This window comes from Phascolarctos cinereus, unplaced genomic scaffold (assembly GCF_003287225.1).
Source record: "Phascolarctos cinereus isolate Bilbo 61053 unplaced genomic scaffold, phaCin_HiC Scaffold_2;HRSCAF=192, whole genome shotgun sequence".
Taxonomy (NCBI): Eukaryota; Metazoa; Chordata; class Mammalia; order Diprotodontia; family Phascolarctidae; genus Phascolarctos; species Phascolarctos cinereus.
Genome location: NW_027555625.1, coordinates 287,544,681 through 287,570,511, shown reverse-complemented (window position 1 = coordinate 287,570,511; position 25,831 = coordinate 287,544,681). Strand labels below are relative to the sequence as shown.

General features: G+C 45.8%; 1 protein-coding gene across 1 annotated transcript in view; it reads right to left on the bottom strand.

The window, feature by feature from the left end:
* Window positions 1-15,681, bottom strand: part of VSTM2B (V-set and transmembrane domain containing 2B) — a 53,882-nt gene extending 38,201 nt beyond the window's left edge. The window contains 6 exon segments of the mRNA XM_078150093.1: window positions 9,080-9,560; window positions 11,270-11,299; window positions 12,769-12,912; window positions 12,914-12,954; window positions 13,966-14,809; window positions 15,351-15,681. Of these exon segments, the coding sequence (XP_078006219.1) occupies window positions 9,080-9,560; window positions 11,270-11,299; window positions 12,769-12,912; window positions 12,914-12,954; window positions 13,966-14,038 (769 nt within the window). The 5' untranslated portion in view covers window positions 14,039-14,809; window positions 15,351-15,681.
* Window positions 15,682-25,831: the final 10,150 nt, after the last annotated feature.

Below are 25,831 nucleotides of genomic sequence, written 5' to 3'. Positions count from 1 at the left end.
GCTGGAGGATCACTTGAGTTCAGGAGTTTTGAGTTGTAGTAGGGCTACAGTTGGTGAGGTGTCCACACTAAGTCTGGCACCAATATGGTGAGCCTATGGGAGCTGGGGGGTCACTAAGTTGCTTTAAGGAGGGATGAACCAGCCCATGTTGGAAATGGAACAAGCTGAAACTTCTGTGCTGATCAGCGATGGGATTGGGCCCAGGAGAGGCCAGTACGCTTCTAGACTAGGTGAGATAGGGAGACCCAGTTTAAAAAAATATATTTTGATCTCTAAAATGTCCAGCATATACCTCTGGGCTGTCTATGATATGAGTGTAGAGCAAGAGTGGTTACAGAAACCTAAGCTGATTAGGCATCTGGGGGAAGCTTTGTGCCTGTACAATAGCTGTCCAAACAGCCTGGATATTCTTGATATTCTTTTTCCCATTCTGACAGTATGGCTGAGGTTGATCTTCCCTGAAGTTTTCCACATTTTCAGTCCTCTGAATTGGGCTACCAGTGAAGGACAAGGTCCTATGATGGTTTTTCTATATTGCCTTGGCACCTTCCCCAGTGGCCATGGCATCACCACTGGGCATTCTGCCCACTGAAGTGAGCCTTCACCTTGCCTACCATTTTCTTTCCAAGCTGTTTACAGCTCCCATGGCAACACACAGTCAACCTACCTTCATGGCAGGCAAGCAGTAACTATCTAAATCTATCACAGCCATGGTCTTGGCTGTCATTTTCCTATTATTAATTGAAATTGTGTAATTTTCCAGCTGAACTCCCAGTTTTGCAATATTCCATTGACAGACTGAAGTTCTTTAGTTCCTCATGGTATTGCTCTAAAGATGATCAGAAGCTCACACACTATGGATTTCTTTCCAGGATCCATATGGAGGGAAACCACTAGCCAACAGAAAGGGTTACTGAACTACACATTGCATTCTTTGAGCCCACACTTCATGTCACAGTGCTTTCCTCAGGTAGTTAAGTCTGCTGGAAAGGAATTCTGTGTATTTCTTTTAAAAAGAAAACAAATTACAAACAACAGATACACTTCAAGAGAAATAGTCATGCAAGTCCTATAATTCACTAAAAATCACACTTAAAAACAACAGACAGGAGATTTCTAATCCTCTACTGTAAAACCTTTACCAATTTCCTAATACAGCCCTTGTTTGTATTTTTAAGTGTAGATATTGCAATGTCTTTTGGCAAATGAGACATGAAGCACATGAATGTTTGCACATAAACTTTTAGCGCAAATATGTTTTTGGCTAAGCAGGGCCCAGATGAGGCACAGAAAATGCTTTCTTGCCTGGATGTTGCTGGATTTGTGAGATGAAAATTCTGTCAACCCGTTTCTTTCTCCTGCCTGCTTTACCACAGCATCTCGCTTAAGCCACAGAGGACCATGGGGTGTGTGTGTGTGTGTGTGTGTATGTGTGTGTGTGTGTGTGTGTGTGCGCGCGCGTGCACGCACACGCGTGCAGTTGTGTGGTTGTGCTTGTGTGTTTGGGGGTCATGTTCTCATAAGAACCCTGAAGAACACACTGTGCATCTATAGCTACTGGGTTGTGAAGTGCTCTGACCTGGCTGGTTGCCCAGGGAAGGAGCTCTCAAGAGAAAGTTAGTGCAGTAGCTGAAAGCTGTATACAACAGTCCAAACTCCTGCCCCTCTCAGTTTTTCCTTGTCTCTCTTGGCCTGAATTTCTCCTCTGGAGGAAGAAGTTGAGGAGAGTCAGTGTAAATCTTCTGGGAGCCTGTCCTGTACAGCCATCCTCTGAGGTCTTGGTCTAAAGATCCTCCTTAACAATTTCTATAATACCAGGGCCATTCTCAGAATGGCTACAGCTGGCCACACTTAAATCCAATTCATGCACAAATCAAGACATCACCCTCATGATATCCTTGGTCCTCTTTGAGAAAGAAGGCCGAACAACAACAGCTGGCCATACTTAGAGATGAGATGACCCAGCACGGCCATTTGTGAAGACACAGACACAGAAATCACATATTGCAAACATCTTTATCCAGTACAATTTCCACTTAATTAATCTTTTCTGTTGAATCCCTGCTTGAATACTTCTGGTGATGGTAAGTTCACTCCCTATCAAGGGAGCCCATTCCATTCTTGGATAGTAAGTTCTTCCTCAAAATGAGCCAAAACTCTTATTCCTTATAACTTCTATCCATCTAGTGATGGAAGTGAGGGTGTACAGGGCTTGAGGGAACCCAAGGGAATCCCAAGAACTAGGATAATTCCAGCTTCTCAGACTTTGTGCTCTGTAACTGGTGGAAATGGGCAGTCACTAATAGTGAAAATGCTTAGTAAATCTCTTTCTAGTTGAGGTCTCAATCTGATTGCAACTGGGGTCTAATGTTATTAATAAAGAAATTCTGCTGAGGGAACCAAGAAGAGGTTGTGAAGGTAAGTTGTATACTGTGATATTCATGCACAGGGAACACTGAACTAACAGGCAATGTATGACAGTGGCCTCAGACCTTGGATGTCTCCTGAGCTCCAGTCCTGCACCAGCAACTGCCATCTCCATCTGTATGTCCCAACGACATCTCAAAATCAAGATGTGCAAAAAAAGCCCCAAACAAACAAAAACAACCTCAACATCTCCCCCCTCCCCCGCAAACAAACCTCCTCTTCTAGGCTTCCTTGTTTCTACAGAGAACATCTTCCCAGTCACCCAGGTTTGGAACTTCAGTCATCCTTGTCTCTTCTCTCTCCATCACTCTTTAAACAGAATGGTAGCCAAGTTTTGTTAACTGAAGCTCCATAATATTCTTTCAAAATATCCCTTTCTCCCCATTCACAAAAGCTACCATCCCAGGCTAGGTACCTCTTTCCTTGACCTGGTTGAACTTCCTGCTTTAATCTCTCCTTTCTCCAATTCCATCCTATACACAGTGGCTAAAATCATCATTTAAGGCCCAATCATGTCACTTACCTCCTCAAAAATCTTCCTTATTTCTGTTGAGGACATGATATAGGATCAGAACCTCACTCCCACAGTCTCCCTATCTCTTCCAGGACAAAACCAAAATTTCTCAGTGTGACATCAAAGGTCATCTACAATCTGGCTGCCACCTACCTTTCCAGACTTATTTCACACCACATCCCCTTGACAGATTCTGTATTCCAGCCAAAATGATTTCTGTCTTTTCCATGAACTGGACATTTGGAGTCCCACTTTTATGTGGTCTCTCAGGCCATTCCCAGTGCTTGGAAGGCACTCTTTCCACCTCTCAGAATTCTTATCTTCTTTCAAAGCTCAGAGCAGGTACCACCTCTTTTATGAAACATTCCCTAACTTCCTGTTACTAATACTCTCTCTCTTTCTACCTCAAATTACCTTATATTTATTTATCTCTGTACAGGTAACTCATAGAATATAAGCTCTCTGAAGACAGGGACTGTTTCATTTTTGTCTTTGTACTTAAGCAGCTATTGTAGAGTATATTTCGCATAGTAGATGCTTGTTTGCTGAAATGAAATGAATTCCGCTTTCCAAAAATTTATTCCTCTCCAGGCTGCCCTCCTGATTCATCTCCATAGAACTTTCTGTACCATGATATAGAAACCTCTTCACTCTGGAAACTCACTCTACTCCTTGACTACTCACATTGGAAGTGCTGGTGCCTCCAGTACCTTATGGCCTTTCCATTTAATTATCTGGTTCCTTCTTGACTCTACATTTTAATGTCTTCATTCCTCTCCAGGGTGCAACCCTGACTCAGTTCTTCAGAACTTCTTTCTCCCATGCTATGCAGACCCTGGAAGCTCACTCCATCCCTGGCCTACTCACATTGTAAGCAATCTCTGCCCTTACAGCCTTTCTGTCTGATTGGCTAGTTCTTTCAGAACCTGTATTTAATGCCCAGGTCAACTATGTCTTTATTCCTCTTCAGACTACTTCTCACTCTCTGGAATTTCTCTACCACATCCCCAAGCCTGGTACCTCCATTTCTCCATCTCTCCTATTTTCAGCTTCCTTGTGTGAGTAGTCTTCACCCATTAGAACGCAAATTCCTTGAGGGCAGGGATTGCCTTTCTTTCTGCTTTTATTTGTATAACTAGCACTTAGCAGCACACCTGACACATAGTAAGTGCTTAATAAATGTTTGCTGACATAACTTGACTTGAATTCATAGGCAGCCTGTGGCAGGAGTAGATTGTGAAATAACAATTATAAGTACAATTTCTCATCTTAGAAAACAGGATTTCAGAGGTGGAAGAGCCCTTACAAAACTTCTAGCCCAGCTCCTCATTTTACATGTGAGGAAAGCCCAGAGAGAAGAGAATCGCCCAGGACACACAAGTAGTAAGTGACAAACACAAGACTCAAACCCAGTACTAAAAGCACAGCCCACTGTAGCTCCTCAGGAGAGACAGCGACATGGTTTCTCTTCCTATTGGTCTGCATCAGCCGTCACTGAGTCGGGGGAGCTAGGAAAGAGTACTGGCTATGAGCCTTTGGGGAGGCCCTCACAGACACATCTTGTTGCTAGTGACTACCTGGTTGGCTGCTGCCTTTGACTCTGGGCCCAATGACATGAATTCGATAGACAATGATTCCAAGGCCAGGTTGGGAATGGCCCTGGCACACTTCCCTGATCATTGGTGCAGGAGTACATTGGAAAAGACAACCACTAACCAGGCTCATCCTGAGGATCCTGCCCTCACCAAGACATTTAAGAAGCTCTCCTGGCAGCAGTCTCTTAGTAGTCAGGCCATTTCAGGCTGGATGGTGCTATGCCCATTGATATCGGGGTCAATTGTTTTCAATTTCACCAATAAATTTTTTGGGATAGTTCATAATAACCTGCTGCATTTCAAATATGAAGATGGTACTCCATTCTACCATCCGTGGGATGTGGACCCTGAGTTGTGCTTCTAGCAATGGGGATGGGGTACATTAAGAAAGCCATATACTCTTCCCCCATCCCTTTTGTGTCCAGTGTCACTTATTTCAGGGAGCGTTAATTAGGGGTAGGGTAAATAGAGATAATCTAGCCAGTCTAGGCAGAAGTAAAACCAGTGTCCTTGGCCTTATTAGGCATTGCTTCTCAACTTCTGCCAAATTAATCTTTCTAAAACATCATTTTTATCATATCACTCCTGGGCTCAAATCCTTTAGTACTTCCTCAAAGGTCATAACAAAAAGCACAAACCCCTTAAGTTGGCATCCAAAGCCTTCCACATGGGGCAGTTAGGTGGCACAGTGGATAGAGCACTGGCCCTGGATTCAGGAGGACCAGAGTTCAAATCTGGCCTCAGACACATAACACTTGCTGGCTGTGTGGCCCTGGGCAAGTCACTTAACCCCACTGCCTATCCAAAACAAAAACAGAAAAATCAAAGCCTTCCACAGCCTGGCCCCAACAGACCTCTCTGTCTTTATCTCCCACTACTCCTCAAGACAAACCTTCTGTTCCCCCAACCTGATGTCTTCTTTGTCCCCAGAACACACCTAATATATACCTCAAAGGTCAAAAGACTGAGAGCGAGAAAGAACTTTAGACATCAGCCACTTCAAATCTCTCATTTTAAAAATGAGGAAACTCCTGCCTTGATAGGGAAAGTGATGTGCCCGAGTCACACAAGTGCCAAGCAGCAGAGGCAGAATCTCAACTCTTCTCATTCTAGATCCATTGCCACATCTGTGCCTTTACCTACTGTGCTTAGAAAACCTTTCCTCGTTCTTCTTGATCACTTCCTGGCTAAATCCATCCACTAATATCCAATTTAAGTCTCATCTCCATTTTTTTTTCTCCCTAAGCATCCTAGTCTCACCTGAACTCAAGGCAGTATCCTGAACCAGGAGCACTCATCTGCCACATTACCTAAAGCCTGGTGACATCTTATCGGGGGCCTGATCATTTCACTTATCAAGTATGTATCTTGTTTCCTCAGCTAGACTGTGAGTTCCACAAATTGCCCTTCTCTTCTGTACAAGGAAAATTCTATAGCCCAGGGCTGGGTACCTGACAAGGTATTCTACATAGGCTTATTGAACAAACATGCCTTTTGTTTGTTCTATAATATAATATAACATAATGATAAGTTGCTGAGAGACAGAAAGGTGGGGGGGTTCAGTCTCTATCTAGCCATCTACCAATCAAGCCATCTGAAAGCACAACTTTATCACCCTCCCTCCACCTCCCTCCACATTATGTAACTACTCAGCCATTACTTCTCCCCCCCAAAAAAAAAAGATTGGGACCAAAGTAATCAGACATGTCACAATGCATCAAAGGATTGAAATCATTGGTTGGGAAATTAAGGACCTTAAGCCCCTACTTGAGTAAACTCAGTATCTGCAGGAGTCAAGGAATGAACAAATTAAGCTCTCTTGTGCTTCCTGTCAGTGTATGTTCTATCCTTTTCAAAGCACTTTCCTATCTAACAGGGTTAGGAGGCACTAAGTCTGGAGTCAGGAAGACCCTAGTTCAGATTTGATCTTGGACACTTACTAACTGTGTGACCCTGGGCAAGTCACTTAACCTTTGTCTACTTCAGTTTCCTCAGTTGTAAAATGGGGTTAATGATAGCACCTAACTCCCTGGGTTGTTGTGAGGATCAAATGAGATATTTGTAAAGCCCTTAGAACAAGGCCTGGCACACAGTAAGTACTTAATAAATCCCTTCTTCCATCTTCTCTCCATCCCTCTTATTTGATCCTCACAACAACCTGGCAAGATTGGTTGACTAGGTATCATTATCTCCATTTTGCAGATGAAGAAACTGAGGCCCAGAAAGGTTCAGTAACTTACCAAAGATGATCCAACTAAGTCTAGTGGCAGAGCTTGTCTAGAACCCAGATTTCCTAACCAGCTTCTTCATTTCTGTTTTCTTCCCACCAAGCTGCCTAAGTAAACGCAGTGGGAAATTTAAAAAAAAAAAGCCCTTCAAATTACATTTAAACCCCAAGACAAGGGAAGGTGGAAAAGATGCTTGTGGAGGTTTGGCTGAAGCATTATCTATCTTTTCCTGACCCAAGGAATTACCGAGAAATGCACTCAGTTTGATTGGCAAGAAGGTAGTGACAACGAAAGCCTCAAACTACCCCTGGGAAATAGAGCCTAATACTAGACATTATACACATTTTGCAGTTCAAAAGACATAATTGTTTTGTTTTGTTTTATAGGAAAGCACATTTGAACTTTTGAAAGACGCAGTTTGAGTCTCAAGTTTGTTCTAAATATGGTATCCAAGAGCCAGGATATTCATTGGCTCAACACAGTCAGCCTGGAAACCAAGGCTTAGAATTCCCTGTTGGCAATTGTGTGCCTTGAAGTGGTTTCCCAAACAGGTTCCTTTGCATTATCACCAGGACCTGCTGCAGTCTTATAACACCAAGCACTTGAACTTTAATTAGAGATGATAGGTTTGAATCAGACAGGTACTGATTGAATCCTTTTTTGTTTGTTGTTAAAATGCATCTGCACCTTCAACCAAAACTTTGTAGCAGAGAGTAGAATGGGAAGGGAGGGATCAATTAGCAATTCTTTAATTTCAGAATTGATCTAAATCATAAGTCTTAGAGCTTGAAGGAAACATAGATCACTTAAGCTAAGACAGCCTCATTTTGCAGAGGAAATCCATAGTAGGAAAAGTGACTTTTCCAATGTCACAAAGGTTGTGAGCTGTAGAGCTGGGGCTTTTTCATCCCAAGGAATTCTGAAAAAGACCTTTCTCTCCAGGTCAGCAGGTGGCGGGTGAGGAATATTTTGGAGAACCTTGCATTTCCTATCTGCCCCCACAAAGGAGCTAAAGCTTCAACTCAAAGGGCTCTGATCCAATGAATGTCAGGGAATCTGAGCAGTACTACTGTTAGATCAACCAGAGATTTATAATTAAGGGGTAGAAGGAAGACTGAAATTCAGGCCCAGGCAGGAAAGGGCTAGTTGTCCCTAACCAGTAGCACCAAATTCCTTGTCTGCAGAGACTGGCCTCTCTGTTGAATAATAATGAACCCAATAATCTCAAGAAGTACTAATAAAACAACCCTGCTTCATCTCACTAATGTGCAAACCCATAGGGGAGGAATGGGTTAGTGTCAGAATTGTAGAACTGGCAGATTGTAAAGGAAGTAGGATTTGAGTGTGTGTGGGGGGAAGGTTAGTCTATGTAGTGGCCCGAACTTGAAAGTCTGTTTTTAGCAAACCGACCCCTCTCTTCCGGGCCTGCATAATATAGTTCCTGAGCACAGAGCAACGTTCCCACCTCTGGGTGCCAAAGATCTCTTGTCCTTAATATGACTCTCTTCTGACCTTATCATCTTAGGTTTACAGCAGCAAAGCCCCCGACAGAACGCCGCCAGGGAATCCTGGAGATGTAGGCCAAACACCCAGACAGGAAAGCAATCCCCTTCCAGGCCAGTTCCAAATACCCCGACTAAAGAACAATACTGAATTACCCGTTCTCTCAGTCCCTCTCCTCGCCTTTCCCAGTCCCCAAAGGAGCAGGAACCAGGAGCAGAGGGCTTGTCCGGAGGAAGGAAGGGTCCTAACTGACCACCAGAACATAAAACCAGGAAGAATATAAATTGCAAAACCATCCAAAGGGAGGGAGGAGGTCAATCAGAAAAGAGCAGAGGACGGTAAGAAAAGGACAGAAAGTACGTTGGATAGAAAAGGAACATGGAAAAGGGAGGTAAAGATATACAAAGAAAAGCAGATGAAGGCGTGGAAATGTGGGTGTAAGTAAAAACCTACGCGTGGACACGAGAATAAAAGCATTTTCGAATAAGCATGGGGCAGAGAGTGTGAATGCAGTGTGGAGACGTTAATCCCCCCACAGATCTAGGGGTACACGTAGCAACCCTAGAGGCGTCTGCGCTGACAAGGCTGCCGGTGTTGCAAGCGGGTGGCTCCGCACCCTCGGGCTCGGCGTTGGCTAGGGTTCTACGCACGCGTCCCGCCCCCTCGGCCCCTTCCCACTCTGCCTCCCACCCCCGCGCAGGCGCCTTCGCGCTCTGTAACTGACAGCCCCGGCAACTGAGCTAGAGTCGGCTGAATGACCGTGACCGTGCTCGTGCGCCCCCGCGCCCGGCTGGGGGGTCGGGCTGACTCACCCGAGCCATGCCTCTGGCGGAGGATGACCGCCCTGCCCGGCGGAGGCGAGGCCGAGGAGGCGGCGGTGGCCGCGGCGGCGGCTGCAGCTGCGGTGGTGGCTGCGGCATTGGCTGCAGAGGCCGCGGCAGCCCCGCTCCCGGCGCCCGCGGCGGCGTCTGCTGCTGGGGCGGCGGCGGCGTTGGCGGCCCCGGCTCCGGCTGCCCCCGGCGGCCTCTTGTCGCGGCCAGGCTCGGAAGTGGCCCGGCCGGCGGCCCCGTGGCGGCGCGGGCCGCTGCTCTGGATGTGAGACACGGCCTCGGCGGCCTGCATGTCCGGCGGCGCGAAGCGCGACAGCACCCGCAGCAGCGCCTGGGCCTTGTGCTCCTGCGTCTCGTCGTCGCTGTAGTCCGACACCCGGCATTCGTACACGCCTTCGTCCTGCCGCCGCACGGCCGACAGCCGCAGCCGGTGCGAGATGTCATTGCCCTGGACCCGCACCGTCTGCAAGAGAGGCGACACGCGGGCTCAGGGTTAGCGGCCGCCTCCTCACCCCTGGATCCCGCGACCCCCATGGGCCACCTCTGGGAGCTGGCACAAGACTAGCCCCAACCCCTCCCTCCAGACCCCACCCAGTCACCCCCGCACTGGGTTTTCTTCAGGACCCGAACCGTATCCATCCCCCTCCAACCAGCCCCCTGCACCCACTCCGTGCTCTAGCTTCCTGCCTCTCTCCCATCCCCCACCGCCTACACTGATCCCCATCCAACCTCCCTCGCGAAGGCCTCTTGCACTTGTCCAGGCATCTCCTATTTGCATCAGCTCTACGGTGCGCCTTCCCTTCATTGGTGCCCTGATAGCTCCCCTACTGCACAGCCCCTGGGCAACATCTTCTGTAGTTAGTCTTTCTATCACCCGGCCCCTGCAAGTCTCCCCTTCGTATTATTCTCCCCGCCCTTCTGAATATTTCTTTTATATCTACTCCTTTCTTTGCCATTTCCCTCTCCCGTTAGCATCCTGCAGATCCTCTCTTGCTTCGTCTTCTTGCATTACTTCACTCTCACATCAGCCAGCCCATAGAATAAAATCAGTCCACTATTCATTAACTTCTCTGTGTCTACTGCAATCAGTCGCTCCACTCTTCTTATAATAGCCCCTCTCCCCCTCTGTTCACATTGGCCTTCCATTGCATTTCCAGAAAAGGCTGCAGTTTTCCTGGTGTATTTTCATGGGTTAAATTGCATATCTGTTCCCTCACCTTATCACTAGTTAATGCTCTTTCTAAATTCAAGATTGTCTGATCCTAGGCCCTTTCTCCTCTTCGATATAGTTCCACAGAAAAATGATCTCAACTCCCTCCTAAGGAGAACTGCAACTGTTTCTTCTCAAGACTTCAAAGGTTTCCTGATAATACTCCACAATCCCCAAGGAGAAATCAGATTATAGCTAGTGTGCCCCCCAACATTCTAATACTCACAAATAATCTGTTTTTCCAAATTTCCGTATTCCCCCAACAAAGCAAACCATTCCTCTCCTCTAGCCTTCAGAAGGAAATGTTCTGCCCCCTTCACTCAATGAATGATACTACCTCCAAACAATACAATTACACCTCTACAATTCCATTTCTAACTCCCATCCTTCCTCCCCCTGCAACAATATATTCCAGATCCATAACCTCCCTCAATCCCATGTCTTTCTTCAAAAATTGGCCAAATATAAAACTATCAAATTGTATTGTCTGCTACAGACACACTAAGGTGATGTGGTGAAAAGCTGTTCAGCAGCATAAGGAAGGACAATTCTGAGAACTGATAGGGGATATTGTGGGAAAATGATCTGAGTACACAAGTGGTTGCAAATAGTAGGGATTTAACATTTGCTGGGAGAAAATAAAGGCCAAGAAGTGGGCTAGCAAAATGAATAGCATTTAGCACATGATCTGGGATGGAGTGTTTTTACAGGTGAGAGCAAATCAGGGAGTGGAGACAAATGCCATGTTCTCTTGATTTACAAGAAATGAAACTTGACTGAACAAATAATAGCAGATGGAACCTTGACACTTGGAAGCAGCAGAAAAATGCAAAATTACAAGAGTTGCATGAAAGCAGTTGCTCTATTAGGTGAAATAGGCTAAGGTGAAAGGATGTTAGCTGTGGGAAGAAAATCCACCAAGAGGGGTCCCCCACACACCATAGCTGTTGCTCTACACTTACGCTGATTTTGGTTGCATCCTTATTTGTTACCTAAAATGCAAAGAGGGAGAGATGTTAGGCTACAATCTTCCAGTTTTTAGAACAGCATCTCTCAGATTAAAGGAGATCCTCATCCCAGCTGTTACACTCCCTTCAGAGCAATTTCCAAAACTTCAGATTTGGGGGACCTGAGGCAGGATCTAATTATTGTGTATGCTGATTGTAGATAGGGACTTCTGCATGGTAGGGCAGTATAGCATATTCCTAAGAGTAGATGGGACTTCAGGGTACCTATGTCCCTACCCTTGCAAGCAGGAATCCACTGGGAGTTGCTACCCTAGCTGGTGGGGGACGGAGGAGAAACTCAAACAACACTGCTGCAGAGCAGCCTTAGGGCTTCGGGGTGGGGAAAAAGGAAGAGGGGACATTCAGCTCATGCCTCAGGTTTGTACACAAAAAAAAACTGAATCAGCAGGCTTAAGGGAAATAGATGTATCCCTACAGTAGGAACTGGAGGGGGTTGCCACTACAAACTACCTTTGGGTCTACTCTCAATTGCAACTTGGTGATGGATCACCTGTATATTTTTCTTCTGTCTCTCCACCCCCAGTAGACTGGTGAGAGTCCCTGATTAAAGGATTATCAGCTGGATGGGGGTTCTTATATCTGGGGAGAATGTTGAGCATTCCCACAATACTGGTGACAACAAGGGTCTCAGAGCAAAGGGGACTGGACTCCAGTCAGTCCAGGAAGGTTGGAAAAAAACCAGGTTGGGGAAAGGGGCATTATAGGTGCCAGTGGAAGGCCTTAGTGGGTCTCTTCTGGTGGAAGGTGAGTAGGGGAAAAGATTGGTCATTTTTGCAGGTAGATTGATTTCAGCCTTAAGGGTGGGCCCTACCTCTGATTCTTAAAATTCTGGTTCTGGGAGGGGTTCAGCTTAGGATTGCTCCAGTTTGATGCTCCTCTCCTTGGTTGGAATCAGAGCTAGGCAGATTCTGTATTCTTTAATTGATCAAATGTGATAATAATGTAACATGTTTTGCACACGTTAAAGCTTCTACATACATGCTGTCATCCTTATCATTATCTTTGATCCTCAGAAACCCATAACAGAGACGCTTCAGGTTCATTCCCAAATGCAGCAACCATGCAGGGCAGGGCCTCTGCACTTAGTATTCGCTGGAGAAAAGGACTGAATACTGTTCTTAGGAAGCTTTTTAGGGGTGGGGGTGGGGGTGGAGAGTGCAGTGGAGGATGAAGTGGTGGAAAGAAGTCAGGGAGGGTGGAGGAGATGGTTACGACTTTCCTACCATCAAATGACTCCCTCATCCCACACTGGCCGGCTGACAGTATCCATCGCTTCTCAATACACAGCACACAACAAGAAGTGGGGATTTTACTCTCGCCTTTGTTGGATTTTGTAGCAGCCGGTGAAGGGTAAATCTGTCCTCTCCCCCCTCCCTTCTACTTTCCCCACCCCTTTCCCCGCAGGGGTTGTGGAAAGGACTTAATTCTTTTACCTTGTTTCTGCTGCCAGGGGCACTGAGCGCTAATTCGTGGGCCAGCTCCCGGGGCGGGTCTTTAAGATACCACCACTGGATCTCCAGTGAGTAGGAGGTTGATCCACTCGCCCGGAAAGCACAGGGCATCTCAATATCTTCTCCCCTCCCTAACAGTCACATCTTTGGGGACTTCGGTGAATGTAGCTGGGAGGGAAAAGACAGAAGTGACAGATTGGGGTTGGCTGAGCTGAGGCCCGTTGAGAAATTTGGGTTCGAACTGGATAAAGGGCGAGATGAAACCAAACAGCCCATCTCGGCAGTGGCCAAAACTAATCATTTCCCGGAAGATACTCGGAGAAGTCGGGCGCAGGTTCAGGTGGCTAGCTTTGGGAGAAGAGAAGGTAAAGAAATCAGGGTTCCCTCTTACAGTTTAGCCCTGGACTCCTATTACAGTACCATTCTGGGTAAGGAATCCGGGAGCAAAGTTTAGTCATGCATCTCTAGAGAAAAGAGCACTTGTAGGTAAACGTGGCCACAGTCCACGTTTATTCTTTTGTAGGATCTGGCAAGCTGTGGAGGGGGCCAGAATTGGGTGGGGAGGCATCTTGGGTCGTTGGCATCCGTTGGAGGTTTGACTGGAGGCATGTCTGCCCCCCCCTTTCCTCTGCAAGGCTCTACTGCCCTTATCCGCAACTGCGTTCCGCCCCCCCCACCCCAGTTTCACCTCACTCACCAGCCCCAAAGCAGCAGCAGAAAATCCCTTATAGCCCCTCACACTCTGCGCCAGACCCCTCCCCAATCTTCCCCAAGAACTGAAATCTCTTCCTCTGTTCGCACAGAGCCTGGCAGCCTGTAAGGCGCGGGGCACCCTCAGCTTCTGGATTCTGTTCTCAGCACCAACGGGAGCTGAAGGGATTGAGCGGCTGTGAAGACAGATATTGGTTGATGGAGCCCATCGGCGCTTGCACTATTTTTATATAGGGATATAAAAGCTGCCTTATGAACTGCTCCGTCCCTTCGCAGTGTCAGGTTGCTATTCACACCCCAATACTCAGGCCCTGAACAGGGTTCTCTAGGCTCGTGCGCCCGGGCACATTTCTCCCATATCTTTGCTTTCTGAAAGGGGTGGGTGGGGAGATCTTTAAAATTGCCCATCCATTCCCCATCTCCTGTGCCCCCCCCCCACGGCCGAATCAGGGAAAGTTTGGGACTCACCGTTGGCTATGAGGAGCAGCGGGGCATGCAGCAGCAGGTATCGGAGGGCGCTGATCGGTCCCCGCTGTTCCATTTCACGTGGGGAGAGTTTGGAGAGCGGGCCGAGGGGACAAGCGGATGTGGGCGCCGGGAGCGGCTAGGACATCTCCAAATCCATGGCCCCCCGACCGGCTCGGACCCTGGTCCAGTTTGGGCGAAGGAGACTCGTCCTTCCCTCCCCGCCGCCACCCAAAGCCACCAATCAACCCCTTCTGTTTTATTTTCGGGAGAGCGGGAGAGAGGGCGAAGCACGGGGGAGGGGCTGGTGCGCTAGGATGGGAGGAAGGATAAATTCCACAGGATGGGAGGCGCCGGTAGCCCGAGGGTGTGTGTGCGCGCCGGTGCGCTGCCAGTGCCGGTCCGTCTGTCCGCACGCCTGTCTGCCCTTCTGTCTGTTTCTGTAGCTCGATCCCCAAAGCGAGTTAGTCGGATGGGGAAACGGGTTTCACTCGGCTCCGGAAGATCCGCGATTCAGTATCCGCCAGCGAGGCAGGGGTCCCGGGCACCGCGCCAGGACCCATCCCCCAAAGCCTCTCGGCTCGGGCTAGCCGGGAGGAGGCGGGGTGAGTCGGCAGCAGCGCTGGGGTCTCGGGCTCAGCTTTATGAACTCTGGCCGCTGGGCTACCCCGCAGTAGGCGCTGAGAAACACAGGCACTAGAGTGCCACTCAAGAGTCGGGCTCTTCGCCTTCTCTTCCTCTCCTTTTTCTTTTTCGCCTCTCGCTTTTTCTGCCCGCCGCCGCCCCCCTCCCCCCAGCCTCTTTCGTGACTCCGCCAGCAAACACTGCTCAGCCTCAGAACGGAAATCTGACGTCCAAGCGTAACGCGTTTTTGGTGATAGCGGGTCCGGAGAAGCCGAAGGAGAGGGAGAGAAAGTGGTCACTGTTGGGGCTCTAGTATCCCTTCACACCCCGCGCCTGGGGTTAGATCCACCAGAGCGAGATTTTCACATACCCCCCCCACCCCAAGGTCTTCTTCCCTCCCTCCCCCTAGCCAGCACAGTTCCTCCAGATCTCCAGCGCAAAAATGGACCGCCCCTTGCATCCCAGAGGATGTCCTGCCTTGTGCTTCATTTTTGGGGGCCTCATCCCTGATCTAGACCTCCCCCACCCCATTAACACATTGCGCCAAAAGCGCCCCGCAGCGCCGCGCCCTCACCCGCTTGGTCGTGCAGACCACTTCCCACAGGGTGGGCACTTTCTTTCCAACACCTCGTTCCAAATTGCCTTAAAATTCTCCCCAGCACCCTCGGGACATTCCTGGGTGACGTCTGGGGGGAAGCGTCCCTCTTTCTTCCGCAGCCCCTCCCTTCCCTCTTCCCCCAGCTTCCCAGCTCCCAACTTCTTACCTCGGTTTCTTAAGCAGGCTGACCCAAGCAGCGATCAAGCCCCAGTCCATGGCTAGGAGAACAGGAGACCAGTTAGAAAAAGACAGCTAGGAGATGGGGGAGGGGAGGGGCGGAGGAGGCGCTGGGACCTTGGGGGTATGCTGGTGCGCCCAGACGCAGGGGGCGGTTGGCGGTGGGAACCAGAAGGGAAGACCAGGTTCCCAAGAGTGGAACGGGCACCAGAAGTCCGCAGTGGATCAACGAGAAGTGAGCACGGAGCAGGTGCCTCTGTTGGAGAGAGGGAGCTATGACCGTGGGAGATGGGAGGAGGAGGAGGAGGAGGAGGAGGAGGCGGCTCAGGAGAAGTAGGGAGGCCAGGAGGGAGGAGAAGACGGAAGGGAGGGAGAAGGAAAAGCGAGGAGAGGAGGGGTCGCGAAAGAGAAGGAGGATGGCAAGGACAATGTGGAGATAAACTAGTTGACTCAAGGTTGGGAGATTTCCGGGAGGGTTGCGAGTTCAAGCTGGTTCCTTCCTTCCTCTTAACCCCCCCTTCCTCCTTTTAGCTCCCTGAGCCCAAGCTGCACTAGAGGGAGTTCCCGAGGAGGGGGAATAGGAGTCACTTCCTCCAGGCCCATTCCTGACCTTGTTTTCAGTCTTCACCCCGCTCCGCCTCCCCCCAAGAACCCCACCCACAGCTGCTCTCTTCAGGAGACCACACATTTGAACCCCCTAACTAGTCCCGGCCCATATAACTGAATTTGGGAGCCAGAAGTACACCTGTTCCCATTATCTGCTAAGTGAAAAAAGGTTGTAAACTCTGAGAAAACCAGAGAGCAGGAACACACTAGGCTCCTTCGAGTTGCACTCAATAACTCTGCAAATGTAGGGCCTTCTTTTTCTCCATCTTCAACACTGAATGCCCTTTCTTGACGTGATCATTCTAGCTTATGGTCACCTATTCTCTGCACAGCAGGTATTTCATAAGTGTTTGTTGAATAAATTCACAAAAGTCCAGTAGAATGTAAGCATTTTGAGGGCAGGTCCCAGCTGGTTGTTTTGTTTTGTTTTTTCCATTTATCTCCCCATCCTTAAGTTCTAGCACAGTGCAATCCTTGCATCTGAAGGATATTAATGACCCCTTGTTGGATTGGACTGAATTGGTTAGGTGGTTTCTTGATACTGAATCACCATTGCCAAGTTCTTAGAAGGGAAGTCAACATCACTCCAAAGAAGTTGCCAGAGGCCTTTGGCCTGTCTGGGGAAAATTTCTTCCTTTCAGCTGAAGGTACATGTAAATTCTAATAGATGATGTTACCCGGTAGACTTAAGATGAGTTGCCTTAGAAGTTTTTCACTGAATCCCTGCTAACATACTTTCCATAGAAAGACCAAGGAATTGAGAATCAAGATAATGGAGTTTTTGGCTTTACTACTAACCATGAGACAGGAATACTAGCTATGTGACCCGTTACTCATTTCCTTCTTTGGACCTAAATTTCCCCATCTATAAAACGAAGGGGGGCATAATTATCTCTAAGGTCTCTAGCTCAAGGATTTTGAAAGGACACATTTTCTAATTTCTCAAGTAATAACACAAGAAATTTCACCCTGTATTAGATTTATAACCCATCTAGCCCAGAAATCTGATTCTGATCTGACAGAGGAAACTGTGGGTGATCGATTACAGATCCAGATAAATCTAACTTAATAGATCTGTGTGACTATTCTCAAAGTGCACTGGATTTGAAAGAACTATTTTTGAGTCCTCTCGCTGCCACTTACTACTTGTGTGACTCAGGATAAGTAATATTCTATCTCTGGACCTCACTTTCCTCATTTATAAAATGAGGAAGTCCCAGAACCTTTTAGCTTTTATTATTGTATGTGTGTGTACTCATATGTTCATGAAGGGTGAGAATAGGGTTGGTAATGAATTTTATAGATTTATCTTTGTTGTGGCAAATAGTTTTTCCTTTTATTTGTCCCAAAATTACCTCATGTAAGCTCCAAGGGACTTCTTAAGTTTTAATATTTGGGAGTTTGTGAACAAACCTATTCAGGATTACTCTGCCTTGCCCAGTGTCCTTTATAAGTTTATAGATTTGGGTCCTATCTCTTCTCAGTTTTCATCTTCCAGACTGGAGTCCCCTAATCAATTTAGTCTATCCTCATGTGAAGTCTGCTTCATCCTCTTGTCAATTAAGACATGAACTTTCGTCTCAGTGACTTTTCTTGGGTTTTGTTGTTGATCACTGCTGCATCTTGGGAGCCTCTTGGGCTGACCTTCCCTCTCCCTTAGAGACAGATGTCTCATACAACTCTCAAAGAGAGCTGATTTATGTCAGAGGCAATGCATGTGTGGTCACTTAGTTATAGACTTCATATTATATGTATATTTGTATCAGCTTATGTGTCACTGTTACTCTTTGTGTAGTCCTGGAACTTCCAACCCTCTTTTGGCAATGACCTGCTATAATTCTGATCATAGTGCTTGTGGACATTCTTAATCAAATTTCAGAGCAAAGTTGATTTTTATGCTCTTGAATTTAAAAAGTAAATACTGTAATAACTGACAACAACTCTTCGAAGTGCACAGGGTAGGTTTTGTTATCACCATTTTACAGATGGGAGAACTAAAGGGAGGTACCAAGAGATACGTTGATACACTCAAGGTAAAATGGTCAGTCAGTGTCAGAGCAAGGACCAGAACCATTCCTGAATTCCCAATCTAGGGTTCTTTCCCATATAGTGGGGTATAGAACTTAGTGTCTTTCTAGTCTTCACGCTGGTTCTCCTCCCCCTCCATCCCCCAATTCTCCTCTTAGATTGGAGACTCCTCAAGAGCAGGGACTAGCTCTTTCATAATGCTTACTTTCTCTTTCTTTTAATTGTTACTTTGATACATAAAATGAGCAATTTAATTCAATTAGACAAATTGTTAAAACCTCCATTGATGCTCATTCCCAGCTCCTGCACAGCCTTTCCCTGCTCAGGGATGTCCATTCTTAACTCTGAGATGTCAAGGAAGGGTGTGAGGGAATGAATGTGTTTAATAAGCATGTTTAATGCTTGTTCCTCCTAAAAAAGGAATGTATTTCAATGTACCCACACATTGTCAACCTCAAAATAGCCTTCTCTCACTTTCTGGTATACCTTGCTCTCTATAACACACATTTTCCTCAAAAACTGGGTTTCACAGAGATTTTTGTAAATGGAAAGAGCGCTAGATTTGGAGTTAGAGACTTGGGTTCAGATTCTGCTTCTGCCACTTACTACTTACTACCTGTGTGACCTTGGTCAAATCATTTAAATTCTCGGGCCTCAGTTTCCTCATCTGTATAATAAGGGAATTGGACCAGATGGTCTCTAGGTTCTCTGCCAACTTTAAATCTACAATTTGGATCTCTTGGAAATTATCTCCTTTGTGTAAATATTTCTGGCCCAGCACACTGTACGTAAGAACTGTGCAATAATGTGCAATTTGGTGAATTGGATTAAACTGAAATTGGGGACAGCGAGCTGCTCAGTGGATAAAGCCCTGGATTTTAGTCCCTGTCCTGACATTTAACATTGGTACAATCTTGAGCAGATCACTTACTTAAGTCCTCTTGGCCTCTGTTTCCTTATCTGTAAAATGGGGATAAAAATACCTGTACTACTTAATTCACAGCAGTGTGAAGATGCAAAGAAACATGTACATCAAGCACTTTGTAAGCATAAAGCATTATATAAATCCCAATTGTTTGTTATTGTAATTTGTGGATTCAGATTTTCTAATGGTTTTTTCTTCAAGTAGAGCTAACCTATATTTTATATGTCTTCCTGCTAGAAGGTTGTTTATGCAGTTGATGTCAATATTTCTGTATAGATGGATGCATTGGACTCTCAGAGGTACTTTAGAGTATGCTATTTTAAAATACTTTTAGCCTCTTAAGAAAGTAATCTTAAATTACAGATCAGAGTGAATATTTTTCCTGGAACTCACTTTTGAAAGTTATTTATTTTAATGTTAAGGCCCAATTGGAGGTTTGTTGTGGATCCTTCTTCCTTGTCTGACCTTTTCCATCATATCTGTACCATATACAGCAGCATTGATTTTGGTTAATGTATTTTGATTTTAAGATGCAGCCCATCAATAAACTTTTATATCAATAAACCCAATGCACTTTCTGTACTCGGCAGATTAAAGAAACAGTCCAGATTTATCTTGGCTCTTATTTTAGGCCCATTAATGCCGATGGGGAAAAGGAGACAGTTCCTTAGAGAGTGATTTCTCCAAAAAGACAACATTGGTTCCGCTCAAGCTACTTACACTAGCATGTTGCCCTCCTCAGCAGATGATTGGGCCTTATACCTCACTGAAAAAATGGGGGCTTTCTCTTCCAGCTCCCTCTTCTCCTCAATGTCAGTTCAAAGAAGTCTTTCCTCATTCTTTTTTTTTTTTTAGGCAATTGGAGTTAAATGACTTGCCCAGGGTCACACAGCTAGTAAGTGTCAAGTGTTTGGTCTGAGGCCAGATTTGAACTCAGGTCCCCTGACTTCAGGATCAGTGCTGTATCCACTATGCCACCCAGCTGCCCCCCTTTCCTCATTCTTGCCATGGTTAGTGCCCCCTCCCCTCCAACACTTCGTCTTTATTTTGTACATGTCCTGTATTTAATTAAAGAATTATCAACATGTTGGAATAGAGGCTGTCATGGTGTAGTACAGAGGCATCAGACCTGTGGCCTGTGGGTGGGTCCCAGGACCAGATTAAAATGTAATTGAGAAATGTTTAACAAAATAAATAAAAAATACGCTACAATATAGATATTGCTATTTTGTAGTTTTATAAGTCAATATGTAAGCTGGTTTCTATTTGAGTCTGATACCATTGGTATAGTTAATAAAGATCTGGCAGTGAAGTCAGGAAGACCTGAATTCAAATGTGACCTCTCACACATCCTGGCTGTGTGATCCTGGGCAAGTCACTTCACCTCTCAGTGCTTTAGGCAATTCTCTAACCCTCTAAGTTGCAAAGAAGGTGCCAGTCTTCATTGGTGGAGGACATTTCCTCACCTGGGAGTTTTCTATGTCAATGTAATCACAATCCCAGTTCTGGTACTTATGAACATATTGTTTAACTCCAGTAAAAATGTAAGCTCCGTGAGGCCAGGGACCGTCTCATTTTTGTATTTGTATCCTCTGCTCCTAGTGAAGTGTCTGGCACTTAGGAAATATCCAATTAACAAATGCTTGTTGATTGACTGATGAACAGTTTTGTCTTAAGAGTGAAGGGCTCAGAGTCAGGAAGACCTGAATTCAAATCCGTTCTCAGACATTTACTAGCTGTGTGACCCTGGGTGAGTCACTTAACCTCTCTCTGCCTCAGCTTTCTCATCTGTAAAATTGGTGTAATAATAATACCTCTCAGGGTTGTTGTGAGGATTGAATAGGAATATATGTAAAGCACTTTGCAATCCCCTACAACTCTATATAAAAACTAGCTATTAGTAGTAGTAATAATAGTAATTATAAATACATTTACAGAAACAAGCAAGTTATTTATCCCAATATTTTGTTTCCATATCATATTTTACCCTGATCCTTCTCTTCTCAGATAAGGGAAGTCAAAAGAAGCCTTGTCCTTAGCAGACAAGGAGGGAATAAACTGGGTCTATACCAGTCAAAGCACTGGTTGATAAAAAGTGAAAAAATTAAGCCAATCCACCAGTTCTTTTGTCTAGTGTAAAAAGAAAACCCAATCCTAGCAGATGAAAAACAGTGATAATCATTTATTTGCACAGACCTCTTTATAGTTTGCCAATCACTATGGAAAGAAGCCTGGATGGGGAGCAAACTCCAGCTCTGCCATATATTGCCCATTTGACCTTGGGCAATTAACTTAGCCTTTTGGGGCCTCATTTTCATCTGTAATAATCTATAATAATAACAATAATAATAATAGCTGACATTCACATAGTGCTTACTATGTGCCAGGCACTGTGCTAAGTGCTTTACAATTATTATCTCATTTGATCCTCACAACCACTCTGGGAGCTAGGTGTTATTATTATCCCCATTTTACAGATGAGGAAATTGAGGCAGAGGTCAAATTACTTGCCCAGGGTCACACAGTTGGGAAGTATCTGAGGCCAGATTTGAATTCAGATCTTCCTGACCCCAATGAGGGGGTTGGATTAGATGATCCCCAAAGTCCCTTCCAGCTCTAAATCTGTGATCTCATTTCTATTGAACAAGTATAATTTTCAAGACTTTGAGCTAGATGCTAGGAATGATGATGATGATGATGATGATGATGATGATGATGATAGCTAAGATTTATATAAGGCTTATTACATGCCAGATAAAAATGTGACAGTTGGGGCAGCTAGGTGGCGCAGTGGATGGAACACCAGCCCTGAAGTCAGGAGGACCTGAGTTCAAATCCGACCTTAGACCAATCACTTGACACTTACTATCTGTGTGACCTTGGGCAAGTCACTTAACCCCAATTGCCTTAAAAAAATGTGACAGCCCCTTGCCCTCAAGGAACTTATGTTCTGTTGATTTATTTAATTCGTGTAGAAGACCTATGAGTTAGGAAGGACAGGAATTTTTATGCTTACTGAGCAGAAACTGAGGCCCAGAGAGCTGAAATGGCCCACTTGATGCTATGCTGCTGGTGGGCGACATAGTTGTCTCCTGACTTTTAGCCCTGCATTTAAGAATCTGGTTGATTCATTGGTAGGTCAACCCAGACAAGAAAAAAAACATCTACTGACCAGTCATTTCAGCCAGGGTGGTAGTTCCCTAAGTCTTTAATATGCATTGTCATCATTGGGTGATTGGACCGAATTTTGCAAGAGTGAAGACATAAGTTGATTTCAGTAAGGCAGAGTGAGGAGGAGGGTTCCAAGAATGTTATCATAGGTTCTAGGGTGTGTGTGTTGTGTGTGTGTGTGTGTGTGTGTATCAGTGCTATTGGATAGTGATGATGGGGATTGGGCCAATGGAGTAGAAGAGCCCTGTAATGCATCTTACTGTGGCCTCTGTGTGTATGTTCGTATTTATCTAATCATTTGCCAAAGTTAATCTTAATACCGATGGAGTTTTTTTTTTAATATTCTCAGGGCTCTTGGGGTTTCATTTTCCACCAGATCTATTAGTTTAATTTAGTAGAGGACAGAGTGTGTACTTAACCAAAAATTGCTTTGACATTATAGAGAATTAAGAGGCAGGAGCCAGGCAGATCTGAGCTTATCGATCTGTATGAGATAAAACTCTGTTATTTTCTGACTTGCTCTAGTCACCTTAATGTGAGTGTGGTGATTAGAAAACCTAAAGCCAGCTAATAATTATCTAGTGTCAAATTGTAATGGACCCCAATACAAATACCTTCTCTCGACCCTAGGGGAGGTCACTGCCTGGGGGCCTGTTCTTAGGCTTCAGGCCTTGCTGCCAGAGTCCCTATCTGTGGCAGGATGGGCAGAATCAAAACAGGGCTGGAAGGGGTGGCAGATAGGGTGAGGTCCCTTCTGGTTCTGGATCTATGATCTTACAACTTCTAAATAGACAGATAAGGCATTTATCAAGCTTTTACTTCCTGCCAGGCATTGTGGTTAGTCCGGTAAATACAAATACAGTCCTTAGCTACAAGGAGCTGACATTTGAAATGGGGGAAGATGATACAAAGAAAGCTGGGGAAGGGCACTCACACAGGGGCAAAGGCCAGAGCTGGGAGAGAATTGAATGTGGATGACTTTGAACTTTCTGAAAACCAATCCTAGGGAGGGGACAACAAGGTTGGAGGTTTCTCCAGGGTGAGAAAGTTGCTAGCAATGAAGGCCAGGGCTCTTTCCACTGTACCACATCATGTGCTGGTATTGCTCATACTCATGCCTACATATTTATAAAAAGGTCATGCTAAAATTAGACAGTAGAGTATTTCTTTCAAGTAATGACCATTTATTTTCTTTGACTTCCCTGCTATGCCCCAATCCCTATTCCATTGGAAAAAAAAAAAAGAAAAAGAAAACCCTTGTATCAATTACTCATTGTAAGTCAAGCAAAGCAAATTCCCACATTGGCCATGTCCAAAAATAATGTGTTTCCTGTACCTTGAGTCCATCGTCTTTCTCTCAGGAAGTAGGTAGCACACTTCATCTTCATTCGCCTGGCTATTGGGATTTTAAAAGTTATTGGAAATGTGTATCAGGATCAGAACCTAAATGTAAGTTAGTCTGAGACAATAGTAGTCTGTCCTCCCCTAACTCATTCTAGATCAAGAGAGCAGGGAAGAGCCATCTGGACCTCTTTGGCCAGCCTTCTTGGCTGGAAGCAAAATTAAATTCAGAATTTGTGAGATGACAAGGAATCATAATAGGTGTTTATCTTTATAATTAGGGAAGGGAGGCAGAGTGGTTTAGGAGGAAAGAGTGGTGGCCTAGAAGTTCAGAGAAAAATGAGTTAGAATACTGACTGATACACTTATTATTTGAAGGATCTTGGGTGGCAGCATGAGGTGCAATGGAAAGAATACTGCATTTGGAGCTGGAGAAACTGGGTTCAAATCTCAGCTCTGCTTCTTACTATGTGTTTGAATTTAGACAACATTTCCCCTCACTGGGATTCAGTTTCCTCAACTGTAAAATGAGGTTATAGCTTTGGATGACTTCAAGAGTCCCTTTTAGTCCTGAATCTGTGATCTTAGTATCTTATGAAACTGAGGCCCCTAGTGGTTAAATGATTTGTCCACTGGGCTCACACAATGAGCGGCGGTGCTGGGATTCGAACCCAGGTCTTCTGACTCCCACATTGAGTGTTCTTTCCATCTCAAGGAAGGCACCTTCCGATTTTAGCAGCATCCTCACGCAATTCTCGAGTCCCTGCAGCCCCCAGTTCTTTCTCTTTCCCTTCAACTCCCATAGTGCTCACCGGCTGTACCATTCATTTGATACTCAATAATAGGAGCTGACATTTATAGAGCACTTTGCCAGTTTAAAAAGCTCCTTGACAATCATTATCTTAGTTGATCCTCATAGCGAATATGTGAAGAAGGCAGCCTAGGAATGATTATCTCCATTTCACAGATGAAGAAACCAAGACTCCAAGGGGCTCAGGAAATTGCCAAGGTTACATAGCTAGCAAGTAGGGGGGCTGAGACTTGAACCCAGGTGGCTTAGCTTCTGGCCTAGCGCTCTTTCCATTACACCACACTCCCTTCCTTATCCCACACTGCCTCAACTGGCAACCAGCTTTTTCCTGTGGCTGTGACTCCTCAGTGAGAATATGAACTCCTTGGGGTCATGGCTGGCATCTTCTTTCTTTGTAGGCCTCACAGGTCCTAGTGCAGAACTGGGTACCCAGGCACTCAATAAAAAGCTAGTTAAATTGAATTTTTCACCTGAAGCAGGAGATGTTAACGGGACAAGAATGAAGTGAGCCGCTGCCTGACAGAAGGAACCTTGGGCAGCTTCTCAAATGTAAGACTATTCCATCTATTACAACCTCCCAGGGGAGCAGATTTAAATGGGGAGAGTGTGAGAACAAGGCCCACTCTGTCTCACAGTACTGCTCCCCTCAGAGGCCCGGAGAGGCTGGGGTGTGTGAGGTATGCTGCATACGGCCATCTGCTTGGTAATAGGCATTGCACTTTTGCCAGGGCAGGATGCTCTGTGTGGTCACATTGCCTGTGGCTTCCTGTTGGAACTTTCTGGACATGGTGGTAGCAGGAGAGGAAACAGAAGTTGCTACTGAAGGACAACAATAGTTCAGAAATGCTTTAAAAGTGACTTCTTTAGCCAACTCCCTGGGTCCTTGCTGTATCACTTTATCCTGTCTGGGATTTGTTTTGCGTCTTAATTGTTCACTGAGCATGTGTTGTTTCCCCCAGGAGGTAATAAACTTTACAGCAGGAACCATATCCTTGCTTTTCCTGGGACTACACATGCCATTCCTACCTTTTCACTTCTCCTTGTGTTCTTCTCAAAGCCTCTTTCTCTTCTCTTTTCTTAAGTACTGCCCATTCTTCAAGGCCCCAGGCAGTCCTGTTGCTTCTCTGAAGCCCTCCTTGACCACCTCCCTTCTATGACTTCCTGTTATGCTCATTTGTTATTCTTTGTTGTTGTGGGCATGCTGCATACTCAGATCTTATGGACAGTGTGTTGATGATTTAGAGTGACTAGCGGAAGTGGAGGGTAAGAATATGCCAAGATGGGAAAAGGGTGTGGCCTAAGATATGACCCCAAAAGATAACTAGAATTCCTGTGCTAGGGTCAAATTAAAGGATTTAAGATAATCTAGGGGACTAGGCTGGAGTCATGAAGTGAATGTCAGAGCAGTAGTGCAAAGTTGGGGCCAAGGGGGCAGTGAGGAGGTAAGGATGGAAGAGGGTTTGGGGAACATTAGGTCATAGAAGTGGAGCTGGAAGGGACTCCAGAGGCCATCTAGTTTAGGGGTGTGGAAGTGACTAGTCCAGGGCTACACCTGTGGAGGAACACAACAAGGAGGGTAGCGCCAGGT